The sequence below is a fragment of the Pygocentrus nattereri genome, chromosome 21, assembly GCF_015220715.1.
Source record: "Pygocentrus nattereri isolate fPygNat1 chromosome 21, fPygNat1.pri, whole genome shotgun sequence".
In the NCBI taxonomy this organism is placed as follows: domain Eukaryota; kingdom Metazoa; phylum Chordata; class Actinopteri; order Characiformes; family Serrasalmidae; genus Pygocentrus; species Pygocentrus nattereri.
In genome coordinates this window covers 1,694,432-1,720,610 of record NC_051231.1, presented here as the reverse complement: position 1 = coordinate 1,720,610, position 26,179 = coordinate 1,694,432, and the positions used below count along the sequence as shown (strand labels likewise).

At 41.5% G+C, this 26,179-nt stretch overlaps 1 protein-coding gene across 1 annotated transcript in view; it reads left to right on the top strand.

Moving 5' to 3' along the window:
* The first annotated feature begins 8,586 nt into the window (after positions 1-8,586).
* lrrc38b (leucine rich repeat containing 38b) overlaps positions 8,587-26,179 on the top strand; it is a 48,450-nt gene continuing 30,857 nt past the window's right edge. The window contains exon 1 of the mRNA XM_017717940.2: positions 8,587-10,263. Within this exon, the coding sequence (XP_017573429.1) occupies positions 9,636-10,263 (628 nt within the window). The 5' untranslated portion in view covers positions 8,587-9,635. The remainder of the gene's footprint in view (positions 10,264-26,179) is intronic.

Sequence of the window (26,179 nt, the reverse complement as noted above, 5' to 3'; positions counted from 1 at the left end):
AGGGCTACAAAGCTGGTCTCAGATCAGGCTGCGAAAGAGCAACACTTGTTTCTCTGTATGCCTTTATGCCTCCAACTCCGGCCTCCCAGAGCCATGGGCCACCAGCACCCTGCAAAGCCAAACAACATGCTGCTTTTGACATTCATTACTTATTGATGTACTGGGATTTAATTGCATCCAGGGAGCTTTTAGCTTCCGTCCTCTCAGCAGCCAGCCAGCCCACCCTGACCCGTACCCACTTGCTCATCAAGTCCTGCTGGGCATTGTTGATACAGTTTGCCCTTTCGCATTGCAGTACTAACAACTCCGTTACTGTAGATGTTTATTTCAGTCTTTTTTTTAACACAACAAATCTCGTTTCTGTGGTTCAGACATCTGAGTTTTAGTGATGTTTTTGATTCTGCTGCCTTGTTTTTTAAATTTTTTTTGTAAGATTTTGTAAGATTCCAAAAATTCAGGTGGAAAATGACCAACTTTAAAATTTGCCTGAACGTGACTACATTCTTATGAAGTTGGTCAAACATATGTAATCCTGTCCACTTGCTGACCATCTGGCCACCACAGCCAGACCGTTTTTTTTTTCCAGTCACATGTGACCAGTATGGGGAGTGACCTGTAATACTGAAGCCAAAAGCCACATTAATAGATTTAAAATAACTGATAAAATCTGACAAAACCAACATAAGTCATTTGTAGAAGAACAAACTGCACAGAGAAAGACTGAAATATATATTTATATGTTTCTACGCTCATTGTCCATTTTATCAGCTCCACTTACTAAATAGGTGCACTTTGTAGTTCTACAAAGCAAAAAAAGGAGGTGGTCATAATGTTACGCCTGACCGGTGTACAGTAGACAGTTCACAGGTCACTGCTGGCAAAGATTTGGCTTTGGAAATGGGGATCTCTCCTGCTCTGTTGAAGTTTCAACTTTTGTTTTCCTAGACGCATCTAATCACAACATCATGTTCAAAGGTTTTCTAGCTTAGTGCTGGAAACCCAACAGCTTGACCAAAGAAATGCCAGATAGATGGACAGTTCAACATTTGATTGGAGGAGAAAATGAAGCAGCTGTTTTGGAAAAGCCTAGAGAGCATCTAAGTGATGGTAGACCATAGCACAGGGACAAGTTTGGCTGTGCTGCCTATAAAGTTCTCGCCATGAGTCAAAACAGCTGTTTATATTTTCTCCAAATGCCCGTAGAGGCTCCCTAGTGACTTGGGCACCTGGCCACTCAGCAATAAAACCCAAGGGATGATTATGTACTGCATAACATCTCAAAACTGCACTGACCACAGATGGAACCTTAGACTTCTAAGCCTACAAGATATCGGAAAATACGAACAACACAAGTTTCATCTCCTTCAACCTGCTAAACAGTCCAAAGAGAAATTCCAAAGCAGTTCCTAAGAAGAAAACCACAACAAAACTTTGAAACAATGGTTTCCTGACAGTGTCATTGCTGGTTTTAATGTTCTGTGAAGGACGCACAATGAGGCTGCATCGATGCAGGAGCACAGGCAAGGCTGCTGCTCGGTCTGGGTTTTGCAGCTTTTATAAACAATCTTCTCAGCCACCTCACACCTGAGCAGACTAACAGTGGGGCTGATACAGAGCAATCAATGTCTGTCCACAGCAAATCAGCTCCTTGGAGCGTTGATTGCAGGGAGTTCAATTAATTGTCAACCTTGGTTAGAAGAGGGTGTTGTGGTGTGATTGTTACAGCCAAACACAATTTGTCCTCATTTTTTAGTGTCACTACGTTGCTCAAGATAAAAGACTGTCTGCCTTCAGTCTGGAGACTTTTAGGGCTGTTTGCTCTCCCTGAACCTGCTTAGTTCTTCAGCTGAAAAAAGAAAACTGCCTTCTTGGCTACTCAAGCAAACAAGAGCAAAACAAGCAGAAGAGCAGCAATTAATTTTGCGTAATGATACTTGGGAACTGCACCAAATAATTAAAGTTCTTGCTTTATATCTCCCTTTCTTCCAGGTATAAATCACCACTCATCTTTTTTCCACTTTAAAAGGGTTTACTCATTCATGTGGAGTTAGAACCGCAAGTTTTTGCAGTTGTTTGTTTTGGTCTGTAACTGATCAAAGTCATATGTTAATATGGCCTCATTCCAAAACTCATTTAAAGGATCCTTCAAAGGTTTCCGTTCCTGGACCAGGCTGCAGTCTGCTGGGATAAAAGTACAAGAGACTTAATTTTACACTTGCACGGTTAACTATGGAACATCAACAGAGGACGGTACCTTGGAGAGGCTAAACTATTATGAAAAGCAGAAGCAGTGCTCCAGATACAGTTATGGCTTCCTTATCTGCAGGCACCTCAATCACTGTAGAGTAGCCAGGCTACACTCATTTGCATAAGCATATGGACTGCATATCTGTCAGAGGAGTTTTTTTAGCTGCTAAGCCGACATGCTAAGACATGTTTGGTTATTGTTTATTATTATTATTATTATTAGTAGTAGTAGTAGTAGTAGTAGTAGTGGTAGTGGTGGTGGTGGAGGTGGAGGAGGAGAAGTGGTAGTATTAGGAGGAGGAGAAGTAGTAGTAATAGAAGTAGTATTAGGAGTAGTAATAGTATGAGTAGCCTGGAGGAGGAGGAGAAGTAGGAGTAGTATTAGGAGGAGGAGGAGAAGTAGTAGTAATAGAAGTAGTATTAGGAGTAGTAATAGTATGAGTAGCCTGGAGGAGGAGGAGAAGTAGGAGTAGTATTAGGAGGAGGAGGAGAAGTAGTAGTAATAGAAGTAGTATTAGGAGTAGTAATAGTATGAGTAGTCTGTAGGAGGGGGAGGAAGAGGGGAAGTAGTAGGAGTAGTATTAGAAGGAGAAGTAGTAGGAGTAGTATTAGGAGGAGGAGGAGGAGAAGTAGGAGTAAGAGAAGTAGTATTAGGAGTAGTAATAGTATGAGTAGTCTGTAGGAGGGGGAGGAAGAGGGGAAGTAGTAGGAGTAGTATTAGAAGGAGAAGTAGTAGGAGTAGTATTAGGAGGAGGAGAAGTAGGAGTAAGAGAAGTAGTATTAGGAGTAGTAATAGTATGAGTAGTCTGTAGGAGGGGGAGGAAGAGGGGAAGTAGTAGGAGTAGTATTAGAAGGAGAAGTAGTAGGAGTAGTATTAGGAGGAGGAGGAGGAGAAGTAGGAGTAAGAGAAGTAGTATTAGGAGTAGTAATAGTATGAGTAGTCTGTAGGAGGGGGAGGAAGAGGGGAAGTAGTAGGAGTAGTATTAGAAGGAGAAGTAGTAAGAGAAGTATTAGGAGGAGGAGGAGGAGGAGGAGAAGTAGGAGTAAGAGAAGTAGTATTAGGAGTAGTAATAGTATGAGCAGTCTGTAGGAGGGGGAGGAAGAGGGGAAGTAGTAGAAGTAGTATTAGGAGGAGAAGTAGTAGGAGTAGTATTAGGAGGAGGAGGAGGAGAAGTAGGAGTAATAGAAGTAGTATTAGGAGTAGTAATAGTATGAGCAGTCTGTAGGAGGGGGAGGAAGAGGGGAAGTAGTAGGAGTAGTATTAGGAGGAGAAGTAGTAGGAGTAGTCTTAGGAAGAGGGGGGAAGAGGATAAGTAGTAGTAGTAGGAGGAGGAGAAGTAGTATTATTAGGAGGAGGAAGAGGAGGAGTAATAGTAGGAGTAGTGGAGGGAGGAGGAGTAATAGTGGAGGAGGAGAAGTGGTAGTATTAGGAGGAGGAGAAGTAGTAGTAATAGAAGTAGTATTTGTAGGAGGAGGAGTAATAGTAGGAGTAGTCTGTAGGAGGAGGAGGAGTAGTATTAGGAGGAGGAGGAGAAGTAGTAGTGGTAATAGGAGGAGGAGTAGAAGTAGTATTAGGAGTAGTAATAGTATGAGTAGTCTGTAGGAGGAGGAGAAGTAGGAGTAGTATTAGGACAAGGGGGGAAGAGGGTTAGTAGGAGGAGGAGAAGTAGTATTATTAGGAGGAGCAAGAGGAGGAGAAGTAGTAGTAGTAGTAGTATTATTAGCAGGAGTGGTAGTGGTAGCAGTAATGGTTTTGGTACTGGTGGTAACAGTAGTAGTGGAGGTAGTTGTAGCAGCACAAGTGGTGGTTGTGGTAGCAGTAGTGGTGGTTGTGGTAGCAGCAGTTGTGGTGGTATTAGTGGTGGTGGTGGTGGTATTAGTGGTGATGGCTGTGGTAGTGGTGGTGGTTGTGGTGGTAGTAGCGGTGGTGGTTGTGGTATTTATAGCTCTCAGAAATGGTGTGTTTTCATCTTACAAGTAGCTGTTAGTTAATTAAGAGGTCAGAATATTGTATATTTTAGTCTTACAAATGTTTACTTATTTATTCATTTGCTATTCAAAGTAGTTTTTGACAGAGTATCATCATCATCATCATCATCATCATCATCATCATCATCATCATCATCAAAGCTGCCCTATGTACATATTTAGTTATAATTGAAAGAAGCTCGTTCAGCAGTTATTCCATTTATCCTGTAGAGAAGAGGCCTGAAACACATCCGATGTAACAGAATATTCTGGCTATTCTTATATGCCCTTACACATTTTCTCCAGTCTATAAATCACCACATCTTACAGAGTGTAGCTTTAATTCTAGTTTAAAAACTTCTTTTTAGTTATGAACATTCCATTTCAAATATTTACACTGTTGGACACTGAGGACTATATTTTCATGTAATGAAAGCAGGAGACACAATGATTAAGTGAAGATGTGCTTATTTCAACAACACCGGCGTGAGCCGTATCATTTCCATTCTCCATTAAGTTTATCTCACTGGTAGAAATTGATTTATGGGTAATAAAGAACATAGAACACCAGATACGGCTTGGTGCCTCCACTGTTTAACTGCATGGGACTCAACAATGATTTATAGCATTCCTTCTATGTGTTTGTGCGTACAGAGAATTCTGCAGGTCTTCTGTCTAATAGAGTCATTGTGGACCAGTCAAGGTCATGAACCATTTATATCCACTGTTAGCCATTCCTCTCATGGTTATTTTGCCCTATTATGACCCATTACACAATTCAATCTACTGCAGTTGTCCTGCTCTGACTCGTGGCACAACCTTGGTCTACTTTTGTAATCTGATTTGCCCGTCTGGAGATCCTGCAGGGAAAGCGTAATTGAGAGTTTGAATATGTCTGGGAGTTGTGTGGCATTTCCTTTCTGTCTTTCACAGAGGAGGATTGAGTGACTGAAGAAACCGATGAGAGCCGAATGAATGGAAACATTTCCTGTAGTTCCCGGAGACATTTGTGATTTTCTGTGCCGTTGATTCTTCCTATTTACAGAGGGTACAAGTAAAAATGCAAATGATGCAAAACAGGGTTGCTCTGCTTCTCCTAGCTTGGAACAGATTTTATTATAAAGGTCTAGAAATTGTGAGGAATACAGTGGTCTGCAAACGTTTGGACACCCCAATCAAATTACGTGATTTTGTTGATTTGAAAAAGTATCACATCTCCTGTAGAGAACATGCATCTGCACAGTTTAGAGACCAATTACTGTTTTTATTTGCTCAATTTGACATTTAAGCAGTTGAACACAGAGGGAGTTCATCCCAGCCGTGATGTTATTGGTGATAACTCCCTCCTCGAGTGCTCTACTGCTTTAATACAGCAGTTAAATAAATACAGTAAGAAATGAATAAACTGGCCATGAACGCGGCTTTAATATGTTTTAATGTTCAGCTCCTTCCTCCTAATTATAGCTCCTTAACGAGCAGCTCGTTGCTACGTCAGAGTAACGAGCTGCGCCCACTCGCTGCTCAGCCGGCAGTTTGTTCTCCAGCTCCTTACACTAAATTCCCAAACTGTCGTCACCACTGAGCAGCTTTTCTGTTTTTACTGGGTCAGTTTTACGGCTCAGTCTGATTTGGTCCGACTCTGAAGGTCAGACACGTCTGGCGAATGGTGTTGGGTTCATTTCTGGCTGATTCCAGGTTGTTCAGCTGTTCTTCTGTCACATCTGCCGACTGAAAAGCTGCTCAGTGGTGACGACAGTTTGGGAATTTAGTGTCGTCCCGTCTTCAGAGTCGGACCAAATTGGCTGTCGGTCAGATGTGGTCTTAACAGTGTCCGTTTTCTGGTTGTGGCAGAGTAAGAAGTGAAAAGGTTCAAATGGCTCAAGCGTCTCCTACAGCTGTCAGAGTCGTTGCTTAGCAACAGCGTCTCAGTGGAGTGATACAGTGTTTGTGGTGTTCTGGTGAAATATCAACACCTTTTAGAACGACTCTCAACCAATCAGCTCGCGTGGCTGGAACTAACTGTTGTATAAATAGAAAAAAATATGTGGTGTGTGCAAAATTTATGGTACATTTTATATACATAGTATGTTTTTCCTAAAATTTGTCTAAAATGCCTTGTAGAGGTAGCATGAAGTTTTTTTCATTTATTTTTAAAAAATCAACAGAATATCTCATTTGATCAGGGGTATCATGTTGTGTAGTATAATAATGCGTACGTGTTTTTTTTAATGTATAATTAACCCTCCTGTTGCCTTCAAATTTACTAACATCTTTTATCCTTGGGGTCAATTTGACCCCAGCAATTTAAACCTCCAGAAAATGATTATAATTAAAGTTGTTACTCAAGTTTGTCACTTACTTTGTTTGTTTGTCGACTACTTAAATAGCCTTTGAACCACTGGAGAGGCTGGGCTGTGTGTCCCTGTTTGGATGTCCTTCACAACAGTTGCAGCAGCTGTTGATGCTCTTGGAAGGCACTGCCTTCTCTCAATATGAGGTTTCACCAATGCGTTACCCAGCTGCTCCAGGAAAACCTTCCTTCGACTCAGTTTCCCCACTGTTCCAGTTCTTGTTTATTTCACTCCATATTACAAAGGCATTGTAAGCGCTCACATTAATGATGTTGAAGAAAATTACAAGGGGTCAAGGGGCAGTCATGCATTTGCAGCTTGTAGTCCAAGACCATTTGCGGTTTTCTGTCTTCTCTGGTGCTCAGGGCAGCATCTTTGTGCTCATCAGCAGGACATTTTTTCCCTTTCTTGGAACAGTAGGAGATGACAGTGGCTCTGTCACTAAAGGCACACATTGAAGATCTTACCTTCCTGTTCATCACAAGCAGTTCAGAGGGAAGTTACAGCTTGTTTTTTCTCACTGGCCCCAGCTTGGTAACCTTCCTTTTCAGCAGTTCTTCACCCAGGGTGTGAAAAAATGATCACATGTAATGTTATGAGCATTCAGTCCTTCAGCCACAGCAAGTACCACCATCATGCCCTGATTTTTTTCAGGTGCTTCCCCAGGGGATTTACCAGTGTACACCTACATATTCCAGGCATAGATGGACTGTGTATCATAGGCTGCCCATATTTTGATACCGTATGTGATCGGTTTGCTTGGCAAGTATTGCCACGACATGCAACCAGACATTCGTCCACAGTCACGTGGAGACCTGGATTTTATCAAAGCGTATGACACAGTTTAGAGACATGGTGGTTGGAAATATTGTCCTTCTAGTGTCAGCAGCCCAAAGCCTTGCTGTTGCTTTGCCTTTTGGCTTGTACACTCCTGCCAAGATGAGCAACATAATGTAGGCTTGCAAGTGGGTCACATCCAAGTCTTTCCAACTGTCCCCATACACACCCCTCCCCTCTAAATGTGTCACCTCAAGTATGTCCTTTACAATTGACGGTGTTATACAAAGCTCAAATGCCGATTTTTGTCTTGCACACGGCTCAGTAGGAGTAGTAGTATCTGGTGTGGCCTGGAACCATTTTGATGACATTAGCAACATTAGCATCTAACCTGTTGTTCAAGTTGGGAGATGGACCATAATAACTTTCCATTTTTGGAAGATAGTATGTTTGCTGGTGGTTGAGAGACAAAGGAAGGATGCCTCATAATCAGGGTCCTCCTCAACATCATCCTTTGTCTTGGACACATTCTCCACTATGTCACTTTCATGGTCAAAGAGATGTAACAACACCTCATGACAGAAAACCTTTCCTTAGTAGTCATTTTCAGTTGAAAGAGCGCAGAAGGAGAGAGCACACAGAGCACCAAGAGAAATGGCTTAGAAAGATGCTGTACAAACCTTTTATATGTTTGCTCCACCCCTATGTTGTGTGAACTATCAATATTTTTGTGGGAACCACATTTTCCCGCCCCCACAGCATGGGAGATATCAAAGTTTATGTTTTCCCATCCCACATGTCACGTAAACTATCAGTGGTTCTCGCCCTACTACAGATATGGTTATGTTAGGTTAGGGCCCTAAAGTCAGCTAAAACAGCCTGGGGTCAAATTGACCCCAAAGAACACTGATGAGTTAATTTTATGTTTACCCAGTTTTCCCCACTGAATTAGGAAAAGTCATTAAATATGAAGCTAAAAAATAATGTCAATCATTTATTTAAAGACAAACATTGAATGGGGTCAAATTGACTCCAAAGATGATAGGAGGGTTAAAGACTTTTAATTTATATAGAGAAAAAGCTTAATAGAAACAAGAAAGGGTTGGGAGTAATATTTAATAAGGTGCAGGAATTGCTCTAAATATTGTTTATTCAGGATAAACATATACATTAGGTGTGTCTTTTTCACTAGGAAGTGACATCATGTGTCGACTGTTTGTTAGATGCGTACCTTTCGGTAATAAGCGAGGAAGGCAATGTGAGACAAAAGACCAGTGGTGTGAGAAGGTGCAGCATGCAGATGGACTTCTCTACAGGGCGACTGTAATCTGCATGCTCGCAACTTCTTTATGGATATTTGGTTGTCTTTGCCATAGCAACAGAGCTGCAAAACGATGCTGTAAAGACCTTGCTGAGGCTCAGTTTGCACAGCAGGCAGAGGGAGCGGGAGCGGGAGAAGACAGCCAAGCAGCGAAGTGCTTGCTTGCAGTTGCACTTCGGCATGAAACTGGAGGAATTTTCCCTTTTCCTCAAGTCAGGACCGGGGAAGATTTGTGACACCAGGCTCTGAAGTGCCTGAGGTTGCGATCTCAGCTGCTCGCTTCTCTCTTAGTCCGTGGGAGACAAATGGAGGGACGCAACAATTGCGTTCTTCACTCAGCATGTTGGAGCAGCTGTGGACCGGATCCTTTTGTATCAGGCAGGCGAGTAATTGCCTTTGTCCATCGCGTGCAATCGACTGTGGGTAAATGAAGAAGAGCAAGGACCCTTTCACTTCATGTCTGAAAACCTCCTGTCTTGCTTCCAGAATTTCTTCATATAGTGCCTCGCTAGGTTCTGTTTACCTCTGTCTGTTAATATCCCCTCCCCTTTCTCTCTCCCTCTCGCTCTCTCTCTCTGTCTCATCGTCTCTCTCTCACTCTCCCTCCTTCCCTCCCTCCCACAGCTTGTTATCTCTCCTCCCCTCGCTCTTTCAAAGCCAGTAGTCTGTCTACAATCCAGTCCACACGCTGCTTGCTACATGATCTCTCAGAGAAGCTGCGTTCACGTCTTGCCCTCCCGCCTCCATGCGAGAGATATCCTTTAGAATTTCATCCTCGGGACAGCAGGATGCCTCAGTGCAGGCGCTGATTCCCTCCTTTTTTTCCTTGTGCCTTTCCCCTTCCCCTCCCCTCTCCTAATCTCCTGCCCTTTGACCCTCACCCTCCTCCTTTTTCCTCTTGACCACCCCTATTCCTCATCCACCTTCCCTTTCCCTTCCCTCTCTTCCCTCCTTTTTGTACCCTCTTGACCATGTTGCCATGTGTTTGCCGGCTCCAGCCTCTCCTCGCCTTTGTATCGTTTGCCTTGCTGACTCAAGGGGAAAACTGTCCAGCCACCTGCCTGTGCCCGGACCATCACACCGTGGACTGTAGCGGCCGAGGACTTACTCGCCTTCCTGACGAAATCCCGCTGGACGTTCGGCGGCTGTTGCTTTCGGACAACTGGATCCCGCAGATCCCCTCTGACTTCCTTGTGCTCTACAGTGACTTGGTGTACCTGGACTTGCGAAACAACTCGCTTTCCCACATTGAGCCGGGGACCCTCAGCACCTCCTCCAGGCTGGTCTTCCTGGACCTGGGCAGCAACAACCTGACCGAAATCCCCAAAGGAGCTTTCGGCGAGTCACGGAGCCTGATCAAGTTGCGTTTAGGCAACAACCCGTACCTGAGCATGGTCAACGAGGATGCCTTCAGGGGTTTGACCTCACTGAGAGAACTTGAACTGGAGCGCAATGCCCTGTCTGGCCTACAGGTGGGGGCGCTGAGCCAGTTGCCTTCACTGCGTGTGGTGAGGTTAGAGGGCAATCCTTGGGTGTGTAATTGCACCTTTGCTAACCTCTTCACTTGGCTAAATGAGAACAGTCACAAGCTTCCAAATGGTAAGTTCTTGAGATTCTGCAGGTCACCTCTTACTTTTCAATAGCTTCTTCTTTTTATACCAGTACAAAAATCGTTCTGTAAATGCTGTTATCCCATCTTTACATTAGCATATTTTCATTCGTCAGTACAGTAATCTATGCTATTAGTATTACCCCAGTTACAAAGGGACCCCTTCCTGTGGGCTAAATATAGCTCCCTCTCGCCCACCCCCCAACAAGAAGGGATTTCCAGACTAATGAGAGACAATCAAGGGCATTGTTCCAGAGGGGAGCCTTGTGAGGACCTCATCAGGTTGCACTGGGTGCAGGATGGCGCCCTTATGTGTAGCTGAGCTCACGTTTATCATGTCTCATGGGAATGTGCTCCGTCAACGTCACACTTTCACACGAGCACCTGCCTCTCCCCTCCAAGCCTACGCGAGGGTCTGTGTGTGCATGTTAAATAAATCTGCTTATTGTAAGCATGCTGTGTATATGACCAGTTCTATTAGAACATCCTGCTGTTGAGAGGCTGTTTGAGTCTGAGCCTTGTGTTTTTACTTAGCTGGTCTGGATGATTTGTAGAAGCTCATGTAGAGTGACCTGATCCCTTTTCTTCTTTACGTTTGAGGTGCATTCATGATAGAAAAGGATTCAGAAAGGTGCTTACATAGAGATGTGATTCGGGGACTAGAACACAAGAGAAGCAGTTTAATCTGAAAGCAAATTACCGGCAGTCCCGCTTTATAAACGAGACACCGATTATTCATCTTTTCATTTATTCCTGGGGTCATTTGGATGGCACCTGCTCACTTGATCTGTTTAATGTTCCATATGGTGTCCCGATACACAATCCATTGAAACACCGAAAGTTATTAAACGTACACAAATTCAGATTGCAAAAGCACACATTATAAAATAAGCAAATAAATAAATAAACCAGTCCCAGCTGTCACATTCTCTGAGCCAAGGTCATTTAACATGAAGGGACAGACATTTACAGTGCCAGGATGCTCACTCAGAGTTAGACTTTGTGATGATCACGTCTGCAAGCATAAGGACTCTATTTGGGTCTTTCCTTCACTATAATATTAGATTCAAACAGATGAAAATAATAGATTCCTTTAGATAAACATACAGTAGTATCAGATGAGCAATCTGTGTACAGTCGGCGCTGCCCCTGCGCTCCACTGTGTGTCTTTGAGAACAAGCAGACAAGCCCCTCTCCCGGCGTGTTTACATTCGAACATGACCTTGTGCTGTCTTTGTTTGTTATTCCCTTGCGCGTTTTAGAACGGATAAGGGGCTAACCATGTCATAAAGAGAGACGGCTGTTTGTACAGTGGTGATCTATTCCCAGAGCAATTCCGGTCTCACTTTATTTGGATGCTCACTAATAGCTTGTGTACAAATGCTCACATTGTTAACAAGATGTCTGATGAAACTCATGGATTAGGATTAAGTTTAGGTGTTTAGTTGAGGTTAAGATTACAGTGTGCATTAAAGAAAAGATGCATTTTATTGCTGTCAGAAGAAAACCTCGTATGTCCAAAATGGTAACTTTACAGGAGGAGGAAAAAACCTACTTTGCTTTGAATGTAAGTCAGTGGAACCAGAATTTTGTCCAAGTCATTTTGGGCCGTTTCTTTTGGTCCATTCATCATGAAATTAACACACAATGTAAAGGACAACAGGCGTTTTCAAATTGTGTTAAAAACAGAAAAACAACAAAATTGGAGATATGAGGTTTTTTTTTCCCCCAGACGGCAGTGATTTAATAGATATTTAATTGGATGTGAGGGCTTGTTCAGACTTGGCTGGTTTGGTTCGTTTGAAATGAAACCAATTAGGGTTTCTCGGTTTCACCTTCCAAAAAAGTCTGGTATAATTTGGTTTAATTATGAGAGTAATCAGGACCAGAGAGGTCTAAATGGACTAAACACAAAATAGACCCTCGCCTCTTCTCTGCAGACCTTCTTTAGTACCTGTAACAGACAAATTTCTGATGTTTTACCTTTATTTTATAATCTCTTTACGAATTATAAACCAATACAGAGGATGGTCGCAGTTTCAAAACTAAACCGAGCCACATCTGAAGCCATTATAAAAGGCATAAAATAAAAGCAGTAGGCTGCCTAAGGCTGCGTGCACATACTGTACCGCGCAAATGTTTTGGGCACCTGAGAGAATTAAAAAAAAAAAAAAAAATTCTCTGTAAACAATTATTTGCTCCAAAAAAATAACCTATAGTACTATAAATCCAAATGACAAATACAATAAGTAGTGTTTTGTTGTATGTCAGTATGTTTGTTTAACCCCTCCATATGGAAGCCCCGTATTAACTGTAGTTATACCCCAATACTTGATTTGACTCATCATTGCCTCATTATCTGAAATCATGTGAGCTGGTGATGAAATGTATTAAATCCATGCAATGGCTGGGAATATTGCAGAGAAATCTAGAAACCAGGCTGTTTTTCAGACTTGCTCATTAGACATCAAAAAAAAGACATTTAGCTATTTTTACCACATTTATGTTTATTCGCATTTACTCTACTGATAATTAGAATAGATGCAAATCTGTTTATCTAAGTATACGTCTAAATATTATTTGTTGTGCTTTTAGTAAGTACGAACACAGTCATTGCCTGAGTCAATGGGTTTATAATAATAACTGCTGCTTTTGCTCATTGCTGTATTAGAAGGATAGACCTGGATCAAATACTATGATAAGGAAACTAAAAGAGTGGATTTCTAGCAATAATACAGGCAAAGAAGAACATATTATCTCCAGATTCCTGGCCAAGAAATAAACACCCACGTGTTTAGGAACCAAGTACCAATTGTACTAGTTGATACTAGTTAAAGTATCACTTAACTTGTTCAGTGCCCCACCTGGACAAACACCCAACACTATACCAATGCGAGTCCTTGGGCAAGACTCCTAACACACCTTCACCTACCTGTGTAATTGTCTACCTGTGAAATTGTATGTTGCTCTGGTTAAGTACCAATTTGGTACACTTCAACTGTTGCGGTGTGAAACCAACCAAACCAAACGAGATACAATAGCACAGAAACCCAAACACTGGTGTGGACTTCATCAGTTGAACCAGGTTTCAAAGCAGCTAGTGTATCATTTCCTACTTGTTCAGACCAAATGACCCAAACTACTCAAACACACTCTTAAAGATGAGGATCCTATTCTGAGAATCTTCAGAGGAGCGTCCAAACAAAGTATTACCGTAACGCCATACATGTCATTTATGCAGTTTTGAGGCTGAGCATGTCATGACCAAGTGTTTCTGCCTCCTCTGTGCAACTCTGGCACACTTGCAGTCAGGCGGTGGTGCAGTAGCAGAAATATTACCTCCGGTCGGGACTGCAAATGCATTTATCATGGACACTCAGTGCGTCTCTGCCTGGGCATAATAAAGTACATTAGAGAAAAAGAGCCAAGCACACATCAGCAGCAGCGTAACGGGGGCCAAGCCTCTGGCGTACCTGCCAACTGGCCCAGCGTGCCCGTACTTCCCAAATTGAGTTAGGAGCGTGCATCCTCACCTCATGTTCACTGCTTATTTCTGCCTCACTGGCTCCTTATGACTTGAGGGAGGATGGACTGTGGCTGGTCAAAGCCACGAATAGACCAGAGTGACCTTTTTAAACACACACAAGAGGAGGTGGGAGACTGGCCCTGCCGAAGGACATTTCCAACTGAACTGGCTCTAAAAGCATGGGGGGTTTGTCATGGTTTGCGTTGGAATATGTTTACATTTCAAGAGGTTCATTAGCAAGAAAATGGAAGGAAGGAAGCTTTTCAACCCTTAACTTGCAGGCCTATTAGTTCCAAATCTGAAATCTCCCCCTTTTAAACTTAGTTATTATTCAGTTGGTAATCTTGGACAGAAATTCCACCATTTTTTTTTATAATTTCTGCGTTATGTAGTTGGAAAGATACGAACAACGTCATTCAGACTGGTTAGAAGTGAAATGTGCCATTGAGGAGATATTCTGGAATTCAGAGCTGTTCACAGTGCAGCTTTGATTTCTTTACGATGGCTTTGAGATATGATTTTGGTATAATATACATTCTAATATCTATGCAGGATGGAGAGGCACAAGTAGGGTGTTGTAAGGCAAATTTTACAACAGTTAGTTCCAGCCACGCGAGCTGATTGGTTGAGAGATGTTCTAACTGCTGTTATTTCACCAGAACATCACAAACACTGTATCACTCCACTGAGACGCTGTTGCTAAGCAACGAGTCTGACAGCTGTAGGAGACGCTCAGGCCAACTGAACGTTTTCACTTCTGACTTTGCCACAAACAGAAAACGGACACTGTTAAGACCACATCTGACCGACAGCCGATTTGGTCCGACTCTGAAGACGAGACGACGCTAAATTCCCAAACTGTCATCACCACTGAGCAGCTTTTCAGTCGGCAGCTGAGACAGAAGAACAGCTGAACAACCTGGAATCAGCCAGAAATGAACCCAACACCATTCGCCAAACTAAACGGGCTGTAAGAAGCTTTACAGACCGGCTGGAACAAAACAACATTAATACTGATCTGGACAAACTGACCAAACTGAGCTGAACCTGATATTGGGTCAGTTTTACGGCTCAGTCTGATTTGGTCCGACTCTGAAGATCAGACACGTCTGGCGAACGGTGTTGGGTTCATTTCTGGCTGATTCCAGGTTGTTCAGCTGTTCTTCTGTCTCAGCTGCCGACTGAAAAGCTGCTCAGTGGTGACGACAGTTTGGGAATTTAGTGTAAGGAGCTGGAGAACGAACTGCCGGCTGAGCGGTGAGTGGGCGGAGCTCGTTACTCTGACGTAGCAACGAGCTGCTCGTTAAGGAGCTCTAATTAGGAGGAAGGAGCTGAACGTTAAAACATATTAAACGCCGCCTTCACGGCCAGTTTATTCATTTCTTACTGTATTTATTTAACTGCTGTATTAAAGCAGTAGAGCACTCGAGGAGGGAGTTATCACCAATAACATCACGGCTGAGATGATCTACAGACACCAGATCACAGCCGGGATGATATTTCACGATAACGCACTCCCTCTCGGGTTCTACTGGTTAAATAGCACCTGGAACTAACAAAATTACTAACTAACTTACTGACTGACTTCAGATCATGACATGAGTTGGTTTTATTGCTCATTGTGAAAGCAAATATAATTAGTAACATTATATAAAACATTTAAAACTTTCAATGATTGTTATTGATTATTTGGTATAACTCTCATCAAGCAAATATCCTACATTTTTGTGTGTATTAAAATGTGGGCCCACGTATGATCCCTTAATGTTTAAGGGGTTAAGACTTATTATTCAGAAACTACTATAATGTTATAAATATAACTGCAACAAAACCAATATAAGCAGGAGCGGATAGAGTATTGAAAGTTCCTGTTAATGTATAAGTCCTGTTAGTGTGGTGGGATAATTTCCTTGAGTATAAGTAAAAATAATAACAAAAGAAATGATTATATTATTAGCTTTTCAAGTTTATTTCTTTACAGCAAAGTAGTTGAGAAGCCCTGAAAGGCTGTGTATAGTTTGTTGTTGTTAATTTTTTTTTGCTTTGGCCCAAAACAAATCAGATTATTTGATTTAAGGGTCGAAATGACAGGTAGAGACGCCCATATAATCTTAGTGACAGCCAAGCAGTCACAATAAAACAAATATAACAGCTTTTAAGGAAAATCGAAGGCTGCTCTTTTTGTTTTTCAATAGCAAAGAAAGAGAAGGGCTTAGCCTACAGTTTATAGGCTTCCTCCAGGTGGAAGTTGAATTCTGAAATTCTAAGCTGTGTTGTGTTATTAATCAGTTAACTAATTAATTAATTATTGTGTTATTAACCAGGCTTGATCCTGATTGGATTACAAGCTAAAACGCACATATGTTTTTATTCTGTGCTGGTTATTAAAAATTAATTCCACTCAAAACAGTATCCTGGAAAAAAAATGTACTCAAGTACTTTTATGAGATGAGATGGAATTTGGTACTTTCCACCTCTGTACGTAGTTATGAGAGTGAGGAATTGAAGCGTTGGAGCCTTAGAGGCACACAGATTTCACTGGGTTGAAAACAGTCATAAAGACTTGCTTTGTTTTCAGGCGACTTAATAAATTCCTCATTTTGCTAAGCTGAGTTTTAGGCCGAGAAAATGCCAGACTGGACCAATTATTCTAAATATGCTGGTAGCTATGAAAAAAGATACAGCGAGAGAAACCGATACGCTGCCCTCAGCATTGAGGAAGATGGGGTTTTAAATCAAACTGTGGTAATGACATTGGCTCTCGCGTTGTTGGGAAGGTTTATTACCCTCTTGAACCCAACAGTTGAGCAGCTGATCTAACTTCAGATAGCTCGCCTCAGAAGACTGCACATCTCCCATTAGATTTCAGGAGGCCTGCAGCCAGTGATAGATTATCCCTCTAAATGAGAGGATGGATTTTCTGACTGGCGAAAATCAGCGATTCTTCTATCATCGTATCTCTGAGAATAAAGATGAATGCAACACCACAGAGCTCCTATAAGTCTTCCCTCGGTTTTCCTTTTCATTTTTGAGCTTTACAGGATGATCCTGGTGTTCTAGAACATTAATAAGAGCATTAGAACTAGATTCCTTGAGATGATACCTGGTGTGTGTTTGTGTGTAAATCCATAATTTAAAAAAAAATAAAATAAATAAATACATGACGTTTTTATGTAAAACAATTTTTAGTGCATTTAATAAAATTCATTTTCGTTTAATTTTGCCTGCAAAAGTCTTAAAATGCTTATATGTTGATTTAACCTCTCATTGACCAGGGTATATTTTGGTCATTTACGTGACCAGATCGTAAGGCAAATTATTCAGTAACTGCATTTAATAAATGCAAATTTTAATTGAATTAATTAATTAATTTTTTTGTAAAAGCTTGTGGTGTCCGCAAATGCTTTTTTTTTTTTTTTTTTTTTTTTTTTTTTTTTGTAGGAACTGTCTGTAGATTCTACAAACTTTACAGAAGATGCACAAAAAATCCGCTTTCAGTTTTATAAGTAAATAAATTAGATTAGTCTATTAGATTGAGTTTGACGTTTTCACATGCATACAAAAGCGTTTCCATATGAAACGTTATGAAATTAATAATAGACTCAATGTTTGCATTTGCACTGCAATTGTAAGTCTAATTAGAACTTTTTTCTAGCTTGACAAAAGTTTATTCCTGTAAATAAGCTTTACTAACTCCCGTTCACAATCAGTCAAGCAAGCATGTGAAGCAGCTCCTGGGCTGGTTAATTCACTCCCTCACCTGTAGCGGTCTGAAACTTCTCCACAGTGCGAAGCCTTTAGGTGATGGATCCACACCAGGGTTGACACTAAAACTGTGCTGCAGAGTGAAGAATATTACCTGAATGTTACCTTACAAGGTTGTCGTGTCTAAGGTTTAGGTAAGTGGCATTAAGCTTTGGTGCTAACATAACATTGCAAATCCCATAGAAATGTGTTTTTATTATGCCACAATTGCAAAATGCATAGCCAAGCGGTTTGAACTGCATAGAAATAGTTGATGTTTTAATATGAGGCAGCCTCTTTTAATTCAAGGATTCAAGGAGATTTTATTGTCATTCGCATCACATGGTACATGAGGTGGAACGAAATTAAGATCTCATGGTCCAGTTTACACCCAAGAGCTGTTATTAAAATAGATGCACTCTGCACCACATCTGCTGTCTAGTAAAACACAAAAACTAGTGCTAGTGTCCCCTGAATGCCCTAATACATTATATTATGTGTTGGTGGTTGAACTGAGTTCAATACTTCATAGTTTTGATAGATTCCTTGCTAACAGGCTGGGTCTGTCCTGTGGGCAGCTACTTGATCAGGCCAGACTGTGAAAGTACAATAAACGACTTTTTGACTTTCAGACTTTGCGTTAAACATGTTTGAGAGTAGAAATAATCACAAAATGTTGCTCATCTTAACATGAGTTTAAACCATTTTATTAGATTCATAGGGGCTACAGCCAGCAAACATGAGTCTGAGACAAAATGAGCACCAAATTACGAATAGAAAACCAAACAGGAGCATAAATTAATAATCAAATAGAACTATGTTGTGTTTGTGTGTGTTCATTCTGTGGTTTTACCCAAAAGGGGTAGGATTTAATCCCCAGTAGTGGGGACCACCCGGCATGTATGACAGATGGAAGCTCATTTGGACAACGAGGGTCTCTGGATTATCTCCTATCATGAGACCGGAATAAAGACCATCACTACCCACTGTTACTGCCACTGTGTGCCAGACAGTCTTAGTCTATTCACAGAACTGAGCGCTAAAGCCAAAATACATACAACATATAATAACCAATGATGAGCTAAAGCAATTTTATGTAAGGTTGAGTGTTCTCAATTAGTCCACGATACACTATATGGTCAAAAGTATGTGGACACCAATGCACTCTCCATAGACAAACACTGGCAGCAGAATGGTTCATATTGACTAAACGTGGCACTCTCATAGGATGCCTTGACCACAGGTTAGTATGTGCATTTTCCTTGCTAGATCTGCCCTGGTCAACTGTAAGTGCTATGATTGTAAAATGGACATGTCTAGGAGCAACAGCTCAGCCATGAAGTGTAGACCCTGCAAACGTACAAAGCAAGCCACTGAGTGCTGAAGTGTGTAGCATGTAAAATCACATGTCCTCTGTTTGCCATAGCTCCATACAGTCTTTGAAAGCAACATCAGCAACAATAACTTTGTGTCAAGAGCTTCATGAAATGAATTTCCATGGCCGAGGAGCTGCACACAGGCCTAAGATCACTATGCACAATGCCAAGTGTTGGCTGGAGTGGTGTAAAGCACGCTGCCGCTGGAATCTGGAGTAGTGGAAACTTTCTGTGGGGCGATTTTATCTTCACGCTTCAATATCTGGCAGATTCCAGGAGAACACTAGCTACCAAATTGCATAGTATTGCATAACAGTTAAGTTTGGTGGAGGTGGAATGATGATCTGGGGCTGTTTTCCAAGGTTTGGGCCGCTTAGTTTCAGGAAAGTGTAATGTTAATGCCTCAACTTACAAAGACATTTTACACAATTATATGTTTCCAACTTTGTGGCAACAGTGTGGGGAAGAAGAAATGATATAGAGCTATGTCCCCTGAAGTGGTCAGGCCTGGCGTGTGACCATTCCACCAACAGGTAGTGTTGCTTCTAGGCAACAAAAGTATATCTGAAAATGCTCATAAAAAATTTGATACTGAACGTCAAAAACAGATTTAAATGTGGCCACTAAGAGATAGTATGACATAGCACATGCTGTTTATTGACTTATTCAAACTCTTTCATAGTGGTTAAATATGTATAACATCATTGTGAAGTGAGAGAAATACGGTTGTTGCCCTGAGGCAACGTCGTGCACTCAAGGGTTAAATAATTGGAAGGTGGTCTGAACATGGGGTATAATACAGTCCTGAATCCAGGACTTTGTTTTGTGCAACTAGGTCTATACAACTTGAGCTCATTCTCCCACTCATGCACACCCTCACTGCCTTATCCCCCATGCGCCCCTCACTGTGAACCCTCCGCTCTCTTGGCTGCTGGGTTGGCATGCATTTACTTTCTTAAATGAGGTTTCTTTGCACAGTGGCTCGTAAATGCAGAGAAACCAGGGATTTAATGGATTAAAAAGCTCCTTAACTGTACGACTGCTGCAGTAGCAGCGATGTGCAGGTCATTTGGTGGGCCAAAATATACCCTCAGTCCAACTAAATCCAATTAGAAATGATGAACCCTGCCACTTCTCCCCACACAAGGTACGGTAAGTAGAATTTTCCATTAAAACTTAAAGTACTATTAATGCCACATTCAAGGATCCAAGAAAAGCAGTGTGTTCAAGCATAGCCTAAAATAGCCACTGAATTAAGAGGATTGAGGAGATGGATTGAAAGAATGCTTCACTTCTCAGTTCAGATACGCGTATTAACTCATCTGCGCTCTGTTTTGTGGAATCATAATCATCTTTACAACTTGTCACGTATTTGCAGTTTATTTAAGAAATGGTTTGGGTGGGAATCAAATTTACAAATCAGTTTTTTTCGCTTCACACCAAGTGTAGTTGATCAGCCAAGACATGTTTGAAGTCTGATTTTCTGTTTCTTTATTGTTGCTGTCAGGACTGGACAGAAGTCGGACACATGCAGGTTATGTGAAGAGATTTTAATAAAGGGCTCAGACATGAAAGGGATGGTCAAAAACAGTCCGAGTCAGCAACAGCAAAAAGAACAAGTAATAAGGGAGCATAGCAGAAGGCGAAGTCGAGATAAACCAGGCAAAGATCCAAAACTGATCCAAAACACAGAGTCGAAAACGGGCAAAGGTCAATACGTGGAAATACTATCAGACACGAAACGCATCGTAATGCTGGGGAGCTCGTCAAAACTTGGCAAAGACCTGAACAAACAGGTGAGTAAATATAGGCTGAGACACAGGTGACAATACTTAATAAGCAGGAGACTGAGAGCAAGTGTAGGCCATGTGACTCTGGCTAGGACTCAAGTGAGAGTCAATGGTATTCTGGATAACGGAGTCCTGGTCGGCTTGGGAGCCGAAGGGAAGCGTGACCGTTGCTTCGAAGCGACGAATGCAGTGAATTGTGCACCATAAGTGAGCATCCTGATCATTTGCTTTAAACCATTGCACGCTGTTACACAACCTCAGATAGACAGGCTTTTGTGTTTGTGTCAGAGGGGAAAGGAGTTTGAAGTTTAGAGTCGGTGCTGAAATTTGGCTCCCAAAGTCTGAAACCACATTCTTTTAATTTAAACCTGGAAATAAACAACAATTTTTACAATTCTAAAACGTATAGAGCTAAAATGAAGGAGAAATATTCAAGATTCTGTACTATTTCTACACTGTCTTGTGTTGTGCTAGTATGAGTGGATCAGACACAGCAGTGCTGCTGGAGTTTTTAAACACTGTGTCCACTCACTGTCCACTCTATTAGACACTCCTACCTTGTCGGTCCACCTTGTAGATGTAAAGTCAGAGACGACAGCTCATCTGCTGCTGCACAGTTTGTGTTGGTCATCCTCTAGTCCTTCATCAGTGGTCACAGGACGCTGTTGGTGGACACTGTTGGTGGACTATTCTCAGTCCAGCAGTGACAGTGAGGTGTTTAAAAACTCCAACAGCACTGCTGTGTCTGATTTACTCGTACCAGCACAACACACACCACCACGTCAGTGTTACTGCAGTGCTGAGAATGACCCACCACCCAAACAGTACCTGCTCTGTGAGGGTCCATGGGGGTCCTGACCACTGAAGAACAGGGTAACAGAGTATCAGAGAAACAGATGGACTACAGTCTGTAACTGTAGAACTACAGAGTGCAGCTATACGGTCAGTGGAGCTGATAAAGTGGACAGTGAGCGTAGAAACAAGGAGGTGGTCAGAAGTTCTGCCTGATCGGTGTTCATTGCTACCTTAGCCTCATAGTTCCGGTGCTGAACTAAAGAAACAAACATTTTCCACCAAATTTAACTGATCAGGTTCGGACCCCCTGACTGCACGTAAAGCCTCTGTGTTCACTCATTTGAACACACTACATTCACCCATTTGCTGTCTAAAAGCCACAGAGCTGTATCATCCCACTGGCCTCCCGTCTACTAGCAGCCACCAGCATGAATCTTTTAGCAGGAAAATGAGTGTAAACATGATCCAGTGCTCTTGGCACTGCTTTTGGGTTAAGCATGGACAGAGTGCATGTATAATTCAGAGGAGGACATGTCCTGCAATGGCCTGGGTAATGAGGATGGCTTATGTGTGGTCATATTATTGGTCAAGTTGTATTTTGAAACATTTACAGAAACCAGCACATCTGTCTCATAAAATAGTGACAGCTAAGAAAAATATAGAGCAAGAAATGAACAGAAGATCTGTCCAAAATAAATAACCACACATTCAGAAGAGAATACAGCACAAAACACACAGTTTAGACAGAATAAACACACACACACTTAAAAAAGATGAGGTTTTTCAAGGGTTCTTCAGGAAAGAACATGGTTCTATATGGAATTATTAAATGATTAAAGGGTTCTTCTGATTGATGGAGAATGTTCTGTGGATGGTTTTATAAAGAACCCTTAAAAAAAAGGTTCTATATAGCACCAAAAAGGGTTTTTCTGTTGTTAAAAGCTCGACATTGTAATGATAGAAGGACCTTTTTGGGTGTTATAGGGAACCCTTTTCAAAAAGGTTCTATGTTTCGAACTACCAGCAGCACATTCTGAAGAACCCTTTCACGATGCAAATAATCCTTTGATCGTGCAAAGGGTTCTTTTGAGTGTTCATGGTTCTAAATAGAACCATTTAGAACCATGAACACTCAAAAGTACCCTTTGCATAATTAAAGGATTCTTTGCATCGTATCATATAGAACCATTTTCACTACTAACTAAAGAACCCTTGACTTTTTTGAACCCTTGTGTATTTATAGAAGTATGGTAAAAAAATGTGGGTTTAATGGGACATGATGACCGGTTGGGGGGGTGTTGCCCCACCGAATGACCCCCTGGTCCCGAGCCTGCCTGTGGATGGTCGAGGAACGGACGAGCGCATATCTAGGATGATCATGACGTACCTCTTGATTATAAAGGAACTTGCTTATCTAGCTGTATTAAGCATTTTGAGAATTCCTAAGATGAAAAGTGCCAAAGCAGGTTCTAAGGAGGTGGTCATAGGAACACTTTTGCTTCCCTAAAGAACCTTTAATAGATGCTCCTATTAAAGAAATATTAATTTTTGTAAAATGTGCAGACACCTTTTTTTGAAGTTTAAGGAACCTCCATCTGTGCAAAGTTCTACACCAATTCAAGGTTTTTTCTTAGAATTGCATATGCAAACATGAGAAACGTTGATATTTAGAGTGTAAAATGAAGCACGCTGTATAAATAATATTTATATATTCTTATAATATATAAATCTTATAATATTCTTATTGCCTTGCTGATCTGTGATCAGTAATAACATGTAGATTTTGCCCGTCCCTCAGCGAGGCTGGCTGGGTTAGGCATTTGCGTCACTGTTTCCCTGTGGCTTTGCGAGCCAGAGCGCATACAAGCCTCAGCTTGCATAAAGGGAAGGTTCATGTGACCGAATCAGTCTGTGCATTTCTCCATGGAGTCTATCCAGTTACATCCACTGATTATTGTATTATCAGCAATTCGCCACAGTGGCAGCAGTTCTACCAGATTTTTAACGAAGCAGCAGTCAGTAGGTTATAAAGCTCGGTGTTAAGACAGAGGTTGTAAATCTGTGTTAAGTAATAGGTCAGAAATGAACCTTGTCTGTTTTATGATGTAGCATGAAAGACTAAACAATGTCACTTGCACAGCTGCACAAGTTGACCTTGCCTTGGCAGAATAACTTGAGTCACAATGCGTTTCATGTTACTATAAACAGATTATATAATGTTGAGTGTGTGGAAATAACCACTGAGTTGACATACAGCTACTGCTACAGCAAAGCTCCTCCCTTTTTTTATAATATTCTGGAATACTGAAACGTATTTCATGGATATTTCACAATCGCAGGAATTCTCACATAGCCGGAAGACTACAGTCAAGCCTGTCCAGGAGGAATGATTAACAGTGATCTCTACTGTGATATAAACATATTGCTATTGTCGGAACAAAACCATGTATCTCCGAAACGACGACTTTACAGGAAAAGGAAAAAAACTACTTTACTTATGATGTAAGTCAATGGATCCAGAATGTTTTCCAAGTAATTCTCAGCCGTTTGTTTTGGTCCATTTATCATGAAATTTACACACAATGTAAAGAACAACAGGCAGTTTCACATTATATAAAAAAAATGAATAAATGAATTACAAGGTTTTGTTCCAACAGAGTTGTTGTTGTTGTTGTTGTTGTTGTTGTTGTTGTTGTATTTTGATTGTGGCTTTTAAAGATTATATTAAAGACATCTTTGAAACAAAACTACTTTATGAAACAAAATGATATATTATGGGTTACGTATAACTGCAAGGGAGCATTATGTCCTAGATAAATTGTGTAAAGTGAGGCTGATAACCAAAACTAGCCAGCCAGCCTATTCATTGTATCAGAGAAGACAATAAAAATAAAAATGTAAAGCTTGACCTGGCAGCACATCACGGTGGGTAAAGGCTACTTTAACTACAGTCCTATATAGAACAGGAATAGCCGTAGATGTCAAGGGTTTCGAGGCGTCGCCGTTGTCTTGTCATTGAACTGTTGTTTGTTTGTTTGTTTGTTTGTTTGTTTGTTTGTTTGTTTGTTTGTTTGTTTAAGGTGAGGGAAAAGGCACAAGGATGCCAAACTTTTAATTTTGTCTTGTTAACGGCAAAAAAAGAAATGTCGTCAAGTGACGGAGATCTCCTTTGCCACTCACTGCTCTTGGAAATGCTGCACCATACATGAAGACGCAGAGGACAAACGAATACCTTTGATGTTTAAAAGTTGTATTTGCTGGCACTCTTGGATGTTGCTATGCCAATCAAAGAGTCAACAGACATCGGGGGTGTGAGTCACGTCACCGGTGAAGGTTCATGTTGCTTCTATGCATCTGAAAAATCCTGTGTAGTGTGCAGAATTGGATTTAGTGTAACTGAGCTGTTGATCACTCTATTTTTAGAACGTATCAGTAGCCTGCTTACTTCTACCTTTTGTTCTGCCTTTCTTTCCCAGTTACGTAACGCTGTCACCTGTATTGATTGCGCTGTTACTGTGGTTGGAACAGTATAGTGCTTAACACCTGTGCCTTCTACGCTCTAGACTGGGTTCAGTTCCCCTCCTGGACAAGCGCCCTACGCTAGTGGTGTGCCATATCGTATCGTTTGCGATAATACCGGTATAACTTTCTAAAGGATAAAAAAAATCCATATCGTGATAACAGCGATATTCTGGCTTGTTGACGTGATGATGTCATGCGCATGTCATACGTTCATTGCGTGAGTCGTTCTGGAACAGAAAGAAGTTCTGTGGTGGAGTTTCTCCCAAAAAGGGCAGCGACTTCAGTAGAGTGGAGATGGTTTGGTTATAAGATCTCGGATGTACAACAGATCACAGTGATATGCGAGAAGCCTGTAACAACAAAAGGGGGAAACACAACTGATCTGTTTCACCAGCTCCAGCAGAAGCGCTCGGTGGAGTATGAGGAAAATCTAAAGTGGCGGTGTTTACACGCAAAGACTTTTGCCAATCCGATTGAATACAATCGGATTACAGATTCAGACTGAGGTGTGTATCTCACTCTGTTCAACTGTCAGATGGAAAATCTTCGTTTACATGCTCGCTACAAGTAATCCTATGCAAAATGACGTGGAGCAGCGCTTAAGAGTGAACGTTACCATGACAACGAACATAACGTGAGGTCCGGTCGGCGTGACGTGAGTTTCCAATTGGCGTGATTTGTGTTTTTGATGGCTTTAAAATGATGTCGAGAGGAAGACGTCGTGCTCTGAGACGCATAAGCTGGACGTCCGTCCCACCGCCGTCTTTTAAAGATCAGAGCATGAACTTCGTCTCCTCTGCAGACCAGTTTCTGCTCCGCCGTGTTGAACGGTATAAACTCTCACTGTGACGCGACGCTCATGCAGAACGGACTGAAACTTTCCGATAGGGAATGTAATCGGATACAGGCGCTTACACGGATATTATTCTTCTATTTAACAGGTTATTTACAGGATTACCCACCTCGATCAATCGGATAGAAATTGCATTCCGAATGGCCTCAATCGAACTAGACTATTCCGAATGGCCAAAATCGGGCTAGACTATTCCGATTGAGGTGTTTACATGGACATATTCCATTCCGTACTCTATTAAACGTAGCTAATACCGTGAAGAGTGCTCAACAGCCAATAGCCATGTTTACATGCATCCTA